At 43.4% G+C, this 12433-nt stretch overlaps 1 protein-coding gene across 1 annotated transcript in view; it reads left to right on the top strand.

Annotated features, from left to right (window-relative positions):
• The window catches only part of npdc1a (neural proliferation, differentiation and control, 1a), a 35840-nt gene extending 23659 nt beyond the window's left edge, over positions 1–12181 (top strand). Inside the window, exons 2-9 of the mRNA XM_076284788.1 lie at positions 3470–3613; positions 8801–8887; positions 9476–9670; positions 10249–10315; positions 10486–10579; positions 11326–11408; positions 11768–11867; positions 11947–12181. Of these exons, the coding sequence (XP_076140903.1) occupies positions 3470–3613; positions 8801–8887; positions 9476–9670; positions 10249–10315; positions 10486–10579; positions 11326–11408; positions 11768–11867; positions 11947–12018 (842 nt within the window). The 3' untranslated portion in view covers positions 12019–12181. The remainder of the gene's footprint in view (positions 1–3469; positions 3614–8800; positions 8888–9475; positions 9671–10248; positions 10316–10485; positions 10580–11325; positions 11409–11767; positions 11868–11946) is intronic.
• Positions 12182–12433: the final 252 nt, after the last annotated feature.

Below are 12433 nucleotides of genomic sequence, written 5' to 3'. Positions count from 1 at the left end.
AATTCCTTGGAATTGCATTTCTAGTTATTATTATTTTGGGTTTCAAACACCGTTCCGTAGATCTTCCCAGGCTTTACCGCCCTATCCGTTTTTTTATTTTTGAGAAGTTTATACTTTTTGAGATATTTTTAATTAAAAGTGTATTTTTTCCCCCATAGACTTGAATGGGGGCTGTGATGTCATAATAGAGCCAGCTGCGCTCGTTAAGTAGTTCTCAGAGCAGTTCCCAGGCTAATCAGAACACTAGCACAGGTGTCACCTGTGAGGAATTAAACTGTCTCAGCCTCTAAGCATACAATCTAGCTCTACCTGAACTACACATCCTGTTAAAGTGTTTCCTGTGTGTAAAAATAAAAGTCCCAGCCATATCTCATGCATTCAGCATTATATCTCCAGAACGGCTTGACGTACATGCTTCAAATTTGGTACGAGTGTTTTTATGGACTCAAAGGTGAAGTGAGTTGACGTTGGAGGTTGAAGGTCAAATGTCAAGGTCAAAAACACCTTGAGTGTGATATCTCAAGAATGCCATGTCACACAAGATTCAAATTTGGTTACTCCAAAAGCACCTTTGCAGGTATCACAATTACCCTACCAACCAGCTAGCAGCAAGCTCAACAGCCCCACCAACACCCTAACCAGCAGATTGCATCCCCTCGTGTAATTCCTCGGAATTGCATTTCTAGTTAGCGTTGTCACTTTATTTTACTGTCTATGTACTTAACACTACCAGCTCCTCATGTGAGAAGTTACAAGTTACCCCAACTTAAACGCGATTTACATAGCTTTCTGTCATTACGAAATCATTTAATTTAAGCCATAGGTTTTGGCCCTATTTGTATGTGTATCCAAAGGCTGCTGAAGCGCAGGGGAAGTTTTTTCCCCTCGTTTCAGTGATTGGTAGCCTACATCATCTGGGTGATGGCTTCGAATATGTGTAGCATTTTTTCCACTCACATACCCAACAACTGCTGAACAACGCCGACACACAGTTTCATCTTATCCACCACTCTTTCGCCTGTACTAACGTTACTGTAACTGAAGTTCTCAAACTTGCGATATTAAAGAGACCAGCGGATCCTCTAACTCTTGTGGGTCTAACCTTAGTGCTGCTAATGACTGACGGACTCGACCGACGACCTGACAAAAAAAACATAGGCGCCAATCAGAGCTTCAGAGCTAAGGCGAGGCTACAGATTAGCGTTAGGTGCTAAAGAACTCCCGTAACTCTCGCTACTTAACAGCAATTGCGTATTACATTAATTAATGCGCACACGAGTTTTATGTATTTTTATACCGTGTATTCTCCGTGTAAATTCATGCACCGAACCGTGACGCCCGTACCGTTTTGGTTCAATATGAATACATGAACAGTTAGGGACTGTACCTACGATATTTAGCGGGGGGGAGGGCCGGTCGCCAGACGATCGGGTTAAAAATGTTCTGCCTGGCCCTCCCCCCTGGTCAAATTTTTTTTTTCAGGGGCCTCCCCCCAGCTCAAAAAAATTCTCCTAGGCCCTCTCCCCTACGTGAATCAAATAAAACTGGTCGGAAAATGACGTTTACAAGGTTAAAACGGCCAGCAAATGTCATAAGCACACTTACACACACACGGGTACACAATGTTGCGCGAGTTTGGTCACAAGCGGCCCGCGGTCGCCCGATATTTTAATCAATCCGCGATCCGACCCGCTTATTTACAAAATGTGTGCTTTTGGTTATAGCCTGCATGCAGTGTGACAGTAGGCCATTTCTGTAAAACAAACTAATTTATTTGCAAAACTTTATGCAGTAGAACTACACGCAGTAGGCATGTAGGACATAATGTTTGCGCAGGAGAGAGAATGAGAATAAGAGCGCAAGCACGCACGCAACCACCAAGGATTAGAACACTAGGATAAGATTTGAAGGCCATGGACATACATCTTTCTTTCTAAAACAGAAATGGTGAGGCAAGGTAGGCAAGAGAGATACATTGCTGGTCAAAACGTTAGCGTAAGAACTGGTTTATAATGCTGAATGAAGCACAAAGCTTTACTAAAGCACATTCACTGTTTAAAGTCACAAACACAACGAACTAATAACTGTTATGCATGCGCGAACCTATAGCCTACCGGTAGATATGGCTGTGTAGCCTAGTCTGTGCCATAGGCCTAACATTTATTCCTGCAGGCCGCCCGTTTTGGCTGTCATACTTTTAAATGGCTTCGAAAGAAGTAGTTCTACATACCGGTAGACCATAACTTGTACTACTGTCATCTTCTTTAAGAACTTTTCCCAATATTTCCCATATCGCTTTTCCTGAAGGGGTGTCTTTATTATTTTAACTCGCGTCTTCAGCTTCTTTACTGTTGACTTTACTGCATTGATGCTTTACTGTATTGATGCTAGCCTTTTCGTGATATTTTAAGTAGGCCTATTTGTAGAAAATATATATTTAATTAATTTTAACTGACCCGCCCGCAAATGACCCGATTATCATTAAAATATTTTGTTTATGACTCAAAACCGCGGGTGACCTGCAAGCTTACAATTCAGGTAGAATTGCGACTTTTTGGACTCGCCCACTCTGTCAAAGAGACGTGAATCATGTTTTGGCCTTTTAAAATATCGAAAACGGATCATTGATCAGGGGAAAAAAATATCATGGATCAGGAAAAAATAATTTTCCTCGGCCCTCCCCCCAGGCCAAAAAATGTATCCTGTGCCTTCCCCTAAGGCTTAAAAAATTCTCTTAGGCCCTCCCCCCCCTGACGACCGGCCCTCCCCCCCGTAAATATCGTACAGTCCCTTACACCCCTAGCATATAGTGTGTGTGTACACCAGCCCACCTTTGTTGACTGTAATGTGATAAGCAGGTCTGTTTGGCATCTGAAGCAGATGTTATTTTTACCAGATGATCCTGTTTTTGCCTCTGAAACTTCAGCAGACATGTGATGCTGACCATTCTGCCATTTCTGTGTGCTCTAATGAGAGAACCAATAGCAACACGTTATCTCTTTCTCTCTCTCGTGTGTGTGTGTGTGTGTCCCTGTGTGTGTGTCCCTGTGTGTGTGTGTGCCTGTGTGTGCCTGTGTGTGTGTACGTACGTGTGTGCGTGTCCTCTCTGCTATCTCTCCAGCCAAGATCTTTGGTGGCCGCCTCGCATTATGGGTAGTTGTTTAACAAAGTGGTTGATCGGATCTGTCGCTCTGCTTCTCTGAAGGATTTCAGCTCCGTTTGACCTGAAACACATTGTGTGAACTCAGGGCTTTTGTCTAAATGTGATATTTTTGGACAGGCTACCTGAGGAGAACCACAAGGTGATCTTTGAATAGCACCATAAAACAAGAGAAGGTTTTTGTGAGCAGTGCTAATAGTTTATAGCAGTTGTGCCTCAGTGGTAACAGAACCCTCTCCTCCTCTCTCTGCCTCTCTCTCTGTCTCTTTCTCGCTCTCTCTCGCTCTTTCTATCTCTGTGGCCCCACAGAGAAGCGATGCCCTCATCATATAGACTGTGCCCGGGAGAAGCGGGAGTTCTGCCAGCCAGGCTCCTCCCGCTGTGGGCCCTGCCACACGCCATTCGAGGAGGATGAGGAAGGGAAGTGCGTGATCCGAAGACACCACCGTCCCGGTAAGGCAACACACACACACACACACACACACACACACTGCTCATGAACTATTTATTGTAGGGTAGATTGAGTACAGTTGAGACACTTTTTGCTCACACAAAATCAAACAAAAAATAGATACTGAAAAGTTATTTTCCACACGACATTCATTGCCATTCACATGCCATTTCCTTAGCTTATAGACTAAAATATTATCAATCAATGATACCCATAAGTAGTTTATATTTTTCACAATTAGCTCATAGATATAAGGTGCATTTTTGTCTTGACTGTGTCTCAACTGTACCCATATGGAGTACAGTTGAGACAGTAGGCTACCTGATACAGTTGAGACACCCATTTTTAATGATGTATAGTTCACTGTAACTGTTCATTGTAACTGTTCATTGCAAAATGGAATAAATAAAAACATAGCAATTGCAAAGTGTTTTTAATTTAAATTCATTGATTTACATTAGCATTAGTTAAAAATAATAAAACATAAACAAAATATGTGACACAGGAACAGATATGGCGAACGGTACAAATGGAATGTTCAAGTAATAACACTATCAAAACAATGTGTCACTCAACTGTACCCCGCTGACCACCTCACACATTTCTCTAGATTTTGCAATGACCTTACAATGTCATAAAATATGCCAGTTTTTAGGGCACAGAATAACGTTTGTAATGATACGTTTAACAGTCACATAAGGGTAATGAGCTATTCATTGTGGAATGTACATGGTGAAGTGAACGCCTAAATATATATGCAATGGTAATTCCATTATATATATGCAATGGTAATTCCTTCCTTGGAATTAATTTTTCTAGTTTAATCATGTTGTCATGGATCTTGTAAATGTTGAGGAAAAAATCCTGCATAGTGTGTGAATGTGTCGTGAAGATAAGATATTTGTTGTTTGGGCAGCATGGATACATACAGTTCTTTCACAAACACACACCAGAACACACACCACTCTCAGACAAAAGCCTTATGGGTTTCGCACCATTTAGAATAATGTAGTATTGTTCTGGTGTTTAATTCATGTCAGAGTGATAGTGTTGGTCAGGATGTGGAGCTGTGGAGATAAAGTGCTCTGTGGCTTGGGAGTGTGCGGCCACATGTCAGATCCGTCAGTAAGGCCTTTTCTCCACCCACAGGAAGTCTACACACTCCTCAGTGAGCTCTGTGTTCCTCGTAGTACATGATGGAGACAGAGAGATGGATAGAGACAGAGAGGGGAAATGAGAGAGATAGATGGAGGTTCTTTGGCCAGGTTTACTGTGGTGTGGTGCAGTGCAATATGGTGGACTGAAGGTGGCATTAGTGTATGGAGCCTGATACACATACAGTAGCCTTAAAGGAAAACTCTGGCGATTTTTCACATAGATCTCCGTTTCTCGACGTAACCGAGTACTGTCAACACAAAATAAAGCAAATAAACCTAGCTCGAGTTGCTGCAGCCAACAGCTCTAGCAGCCAGGCATCTACGGTGCTATACTCTGGGGGCATGTAGCTGTAGACTGTAGCTGCCTGGTTGATGTACAGTAGCTGTTGGCTGCAGCAACTTGAGCTAGGTAGCTCTGATTTTGTTCCATTTTATTTCGTACTTACAGTACTCGGTGAGCTTGAGAAAACAGAGATCTATGTGAAAAGTCGTCGGAATTCTCCTTTAAATCTTTCCCTCGAGCCTGTTGGACAGAGTTGCTAATCCATCAGGGAGGTATAGAGTAAAGCAGACATGAAGAAGAAGTGCAGAAAGAAAGAAGAAAGAGGATAAAGATGGAAGAATTTCCTGCTTACTTTCTTTCTTCCTCGTCTCTCTTCCCAGCTCTGGCATTCTGCCTCTTGACCAGGGAGAGATCTCTTGAGCTAAAAAACACTGGTGCATCTGCAGCAATCTGATCTAGAGCTGATGTTTTAATCCTCCCTCTGAAGACACTCAAGCGTGCACATGCACACAGGCACACACACACACACACACACACACACACAGACACAGCACATGGCCAATGGCAAATTTAATCAGACTGAGAGTGCTATAGTGCCTGCTTGTGTGTGTCTGTGGCCACACATGTGCAGCCACTAATCCTTCCATCTCTGTACTTCTCTCTCCTCTCAGCCAAATTGTAATAGTCTAAGAGGACAGTATGGTTGTGTAGCCATAAGCTATGAGTCTCCAGAAATGCCTCAGCCCTGTGATATTGAGAGTCATTCCGTATTACTTCTTGGATTTGGAGTTATGTCTCCCTAAATATGTTGAGTTGGTTGGTTTTGTTTGCTAGGTGTCTGAATGTGTACCTTGCGTGCTTGATGTTGTCTTTGCTTGCCTGAAAATCCCCCTTCTTCTGACTGCTAGTGCATAATATCCTTTGGCAGTTCAATTATTCAATAGGACTTTGCTCCTAATACTAATCTGAGCTACCATTAGCAACCAGTCACTTCAGGACCATTCCTCTAGTTTCAGAGTTATAATGTTGATATTGTAGCACCCTCTAGCGGTGTCAGTGGAATTACCTGCTTTGGGCTCAGATTGAAGTGTGTGTGTGTGTGTGTGGGGGGGGGGGTTGAAACTGTCTGTCTGTCTGTCTGTCTGTATGTAGTTGAGGACACAGCACAAAAGAATGTCACAACTACGGTATGTGTTTATGCATTAGATCACTAAAGTCTGTTAGCTATGAGGGAGTGTGCTGTGTTAGGCAAACAATGAAGAGCTGCACTTGCCAGTGGTGGTGATACACTTGTAAACTGTGCGTTGTCATGCATAAAGGATTAAAGGCTAACTTTGCCGTGTTTGTGTGTACGCGCGTGTGTGTGCGCGCACACACCAGATGTGTGCCAATGTATTATCTGGACAAGAGGACTAAATATTGCTGATGTAATGACTTCTGTTGGACTGCCGGTCTTTTGTCTTGTATAAATCACAAATGCATTCAAACACAGTCATTATGTCTACCCACTAGGAGGACATGTACAGGACAAGGCCATGGGAGGATCACCACTGCCTATTGCATTGACCGCTACTATTTACACTGCTAGGGCCCTCAGCATATTGATGCATTTGATTCCTGTAATGGGAGCCAATTTTATGAAGACAAATATTAAACACAAAGTCCTCATCCACCCTATTTGTGTTCTCTCATATTCGCCCGTTAGGAGACATTCAGACTGAGCTGAACAACGCCAACAGTGCCAGTGTGTGTGACGAATGGAAAGTTGTTGTGCAGGATCAGTCAGGTTTTTTGTTAAGTAGATGTTGATGATAACATGACCATGGATTATCCCATGTATTTATGGTCTGGTTAATATTACACATTAACGCAATGTATGGTAGGGAACTGTTGTTATCACTGTTGGGAATACGTGGTGGTGAAGCTTGCCATTGTAGTTGGTAATTTTCCGCTGTTACCAATGGAGGGCAGTGTAAGGCAGAGGAATGACACTTGCTCATATTCTTTTAGAAGTTCAGATTCAAAGAGAGCATTTTCTGTTTGCTGTCTGAGTACTTTACTTTTGAATCTTCTGTAGATTGCGTATAGCCACTGCCATTGGTGTAGGAATGTTATCATATCAGTACTTTTCAATTGTAGCACTTTCATTTCTCTGCACCATGACAACTTTTATGGTCCACTGAAACTCTGGGTCTCAAACCTCTGCTCACTGCTAATCATTAATTAAGATTTTACTTGGCCGGCCTCAACTCCAGTCACTTCTCCTTTGGTGTGTTTCTAACCACCCCCACCATTGCAGTGCTGCAGGGTCCCAAATCACAGTTTCACACATTTGATTGAGAAACTCAGCACACTTGTAAAACTTGCTAGAACACACCCAGACACTGGAAGGGCTGCCCGGCAAGACCCATCCCTTTCCCTGGCCACTGCAGATGGCTGAGCCCACCTCCCCAGACTCCTGCTGTGGACTCCTCTCTATACAGTGGAGGGATTTCTTTTTGGTGGTGGTGGGGGTGTTCTGAGTCGAGACAAAGCCCCCCTCAGTGAAAGTGCTGTCGCATCATCTCCTGGCCGTTACAGCAGGCAGATGGCCGGCCTTCTGGAGCGTAAACAAACACACAGTAAATCACGTCCACTGAAGTGGCCGGCGGACCCACCCCGGGTGGGGTTAATGGCAAACTTAAACCGTAGGCCACATGTTGGCATCTTCCGATTTAGATGCTGTGGATGTGATGGTTGGTCTGCACTCGTGTTGATGCTAAGCTAACATTAAGATGGAAGTTAGTTTCCAGTCAGAGGAGGACCCTTACACTTCCTTGGTCAGGAAATGTGTCATGCTGCATGTGTTGTTTACGCTCGACCGCACAGTGCACATCTCGACCAGTGGTGGTGATGCATTGAACTCTTCCAATAAGTCATGTGAATGTGCTTGCTATATGCCATACAAGTATAATTTGAATATTACACACACACATACACATATAAACACACACACACACACACACACACACATACACACACACACACACACACATTTGTTAGCATCATCAGTAGAGACATGACTTCTTTTGTGGTTTAAGCTACATGTTTGTTTCTCAGATTGGTTGTCTCGTGTGTGTGTGTGTGTGTGTCAGTTGTCTGTGTGTGCGTATCTGTGTATTGTAAAAAGCATTGCTTTGTGTGTGTGTGTGTGTTTGGTGCGTGTACTGATCACCAAAGCTCCCTGCGGAGCTCCCTGCCTTGGCCACACACACACTCCTGGTGGTGGTTGCCATGGGGAGGTCCCTCGTAGTCCTGGAATGTGTGCTGCTGTCTGGCTGTCAGTGTTGTTAAACCATACACTTCCACTGTCCTCCTTTTCATTTCACCCACAAACAAACACACTCTCTGGCACACTCTCAAGCACACAACAAGATGACTGCAGCACACACACACACACACACACACACACACACACACACACACACACACACACACACACATACACACACACACATACACACATACACACACATACACACACACACACACATACACACACACTCACAATGAAATTTGATCAGATGTAGAACACAGTTAGTTGCATTTTGGGGGCAAAGGGGTACTCTCAGTCAAAAAAAGTCTGAGTCAGGCTATGAAGTCATATATTGTTTGAGTTCCTTAAAGAGTTGCTTCACAAAAGGTATTGCTCAAATGCTGCTCAGCAGACAGAATATCACACGCTCTCCTCTGCTCTTTTTTTTCTACAGAGACTTCCTATTCAGACTTGGATGAAGAAATTGACTTCCTGTCCTCTGTCATTGCCAAACAGCAATTGTCCAAAGAGAAACAGTCAGGTTGGTGGCCTGACAACAACCTCGACTGTACTGAACGATAACTGCTATGATGCTAAGATGTTGTAGTAAAATGTTGCTTATTAGTAATGAAGAGATGTTTGCGACATACAGCTACTAAAACATTTTATTTTCAAGACCAGCGAGCCACTTTCTCTGTCATCATTATTTAAATGATTTCTCTCTGTCCCTCTACCCTGCTCTTTCTCTACCTACCTCTGTTCCCTCTCTATCACACACATCCACACATCCACACATCCACACACATCCACACACAAAACACATCCACACACATCCACACACATCCACACATCCATACATCCACACACATCCACACACAAAACACATCCACACACATCCACACACATCCACACACAAAACACATCCACACACATCCACACACAAAACACATCCACACACATCCACACACATCCACACATCCACACACATCCACACATCCACACACATCCACACATCCACACACATCCACACACATCCACACATCCACACACATCCACACATATCCACACACATCCACACATACACACACATACACACATCCACACACATCCACACACAAAACACATAAAGTTTCGCCATCTCGGGTGACGGACGGGTCTCGGACAGACGGAGACGCCCAGCAGCGCGCTGTTCTCCAGGCGTCCACCACGCCGGGCCCCTCCACCCCGACACACCAAACCCCCAAGCCCCCGCTGCCCCTCACCCAGGTGGGCCGCAGCGGTCCCGGCGCCCGGCCCAACCTCTCCAGGGACACCCTGCTCGTCAGTAAGTGTGCTGCCACAGGATGCCACGGCCTATGCAACAATCTCCACACACAAAAAACAAATGTTGTACTCCTGACCGATATGTGCTGTGTTAATAAAATAGAGTATATTATTAAGTACTAATATTATCGTAAATGGACACTAGACATCAAATGACTATAGTACAGTATAGAAACGGTAGAAATGTTGGTAGAAAAGACAGTTTTAGCTGTGCTGATTAGGAAAGACCCATATGGGGTCCATTTCAGTGTGCTGCTGTCTCATTGTTCAGATGCTTAGGCAGACAAGCAGCTGGGGGATGAACCGAAGGACTAAGTTCTCTTTAGAGATGGCAGGAAGGGTGATCTGAGATGCGGAGGACGCATCAGAGACACTGTTCTTGATGGAGGAAACAGAGCTCCTCTACTCAGAGGCTCTGGGGCTTGCACTTCCATTGTCGTGCCCTTTGTCTTTCTTTTTGCTAAGCCTCTCAGAGTCTTTGTGTGGCATCCTCTCTGATGTGGTTCTTTTGCTCACTCACTCTCTCTGTTTCTTTCTTTCTTTTTCTCTCTCTCTCTTTCTCTCTCTCTCTTTATTTAGTTGTAATCTCCATCTGTATCATCGTTGGAACAATATCTATGATCTTTGCAACTGTCTTCTGGGTGAAGTAAGTGGATTTGTTTTGAACACACACCCACCCACACACAGACACACACACAACACACACACACACACACACACACACACACACGCACACACTTGTATCATACAGTATCTAACACAAACCTTGGGATAAACGAGTTGACAAAAACCCCACAATTTTCACCCTCTCCTTAGGCTGCAGAGAGAATCGCGACTGGCGCAGAAGGTCGACTACCCCGCATTTGGAACAGCAGGCCCAGTCAAGATGACCTCTGCCAATGGAACTAAGGTATGGCCTCATCATACAGCATAAATAGACCTACAACTCTTTCATTAGTCCTCAGAACTCATTACAGTCTCATACTACTTAACACAGTGCACTGCTCAGCGCAAATTATTTTATATACTGTATGTGTAAGTCTCAGTGACTAAGACAAATTACCCAGGCAAACCAGTAGGCAATAATGACCCCATTGTATACATTTTGATATGTGATTTTAAATGGGCATAACCTAAAGCAGAGCTATGTATGTCAGTTACTGGCACAAAAGTTTTTTTTTTATTTTGAGAGTGAAGTTTGTTTTTGGTGACAGCTATTATATGTGATTACTAGAAGTGTAATTATAGATCGTTTATTTTGAAGATGTCATCAAATGTATGTATGTTGTATGTTTAATGTCATCAAACAGTGGGTTCTTCACCTCTAGCTCTCCAGTCTGTAAGAGATACACACCAGACCAATCCTATCACATATCAGAACCATGCATGCTTAATGTCTGGTTAACAATAAGATTTGGAAGATGGAAGATGGAATGCATGAGACCCACGTTGTGTTGAAGATGTAGTTAATGTATAATCCTCAGGGCAGTTATCATGTTTCTGATATCAGGCATGCTGATAGTAATGAGGCAGTAATGACTTTATAACCCTGCTGTTGTAAAAGTAGTGGGATAAAAGTAGTGATGTTTATTTTGAAATGACACCATAAAACAGAATTGTATTGTATTATGTGTCTGTCTATCTTGGCTGGTGTAGCGGTCTGGAGATAAAGATTTGGCTCAGAGTGCCCAGATGTATCACTACCAACATCAGAAGCAGCAGATGCTTTCACTGGAAAAGTAAGTCTTTGTCACACATACCATCATTTCCCAACTATTAGCTGCAGCTTATACATTGATTTTGCAAGATTTCTTCAGCTATGAGGTTAATACATGGGGGCAGTTAATATGGTGTTAATATGGTTTTGATTCTTTTAACTCACATTAAAACACTGTCCTGCGGCTTATTTAAAAGGGAAATAAGATAAATGGGGTTTCTGTATTCTGGCACGTAGACGTTCAGTTCTTAATGCAAGCGCCTGTGTGTGTGTGTGTGTGTGTGTGTGTGTGTGTGTGTGTGTGTGTGTGTGTGTGTGTGTGTGTGTGTGTGTGTGTGTGTGTGTGTGTGTGTGTGTGTGTGTGTGTGTGTGTGTGTGTAGACATAAGGACAATCCCAGAGTGTCTGAGTCAGGGGCTACATCTGATGAGGAGAATGAGGAGGGGGACTTCACTGTGTATGAGTGTCCAGGACTAGCACCGGTAAGAAAAGTCCCAAATCTTATTGTTAACCAGACATTAAGCATGCATGGTTCTGATATGTGGTGTGTATCTCTTACAGACTGGAGAGCTAGAGGTGAAGAACCCACTGTTTGATGACTCCACTTTAAACCAGCAGAGGAATCACAAGTGACCTGGACACACACACACACACACACACATACACGCTGATTGCAGTTCAAATACCCAAACCTCACCTGAGGCCCTTTGTTACAGATGCCCCTTAGAACAAACATAACAGGGAAACTGCCACAAAAGAAAGAATAATAAACAGATTCATATGGACTTGTCATGAATACTTGTGAGGATTCATCTGTGAATTGTATTCACAACTCTCTCTCTCTCTCTCTCTCTCTCTCTCTCTCACTTCAGTTTTTCTCTGTTGTTTCTGTGGTCTTGGACTTGCTTTACTGGCATTATAATTTTCTCTTTTGAGTAGAGTACTTAGAGGTATAATTCTGTGTTTTGATATTTTTTGTCTGTCACTGATATCAGATCACTGTCTCCCTGTTGTGCTATCCTTATGTGACCTGGAGATAAGTCATGAT

The sequence above is a fragment of the Alosa pseudoharengus genome, unplaced genomic scaffold (assembly GCF_046254945.1).
Source record: "Alosa pseudoharengus isolate Yale_2024_CS ecotype anadromous, Long Island Sound unplaced genomic scaffold, YU_APseudo_1.1 YU_APseudo_1.1_scf_14, whole genome shotgun sequence".
In the NCBI taxonomy this organism is placed as follows: domain Eukaryota; kingdom Metazoa; phylum Chordata; class Actinopteri; order Clupeiformes; family Clupeidae; genus Alosa; species Alosa pseudoharengus.
Note: the sequence above shows the minus strand (reverse complement) of the source record. Positions and strands in the feature narration are given on the sequence as shown.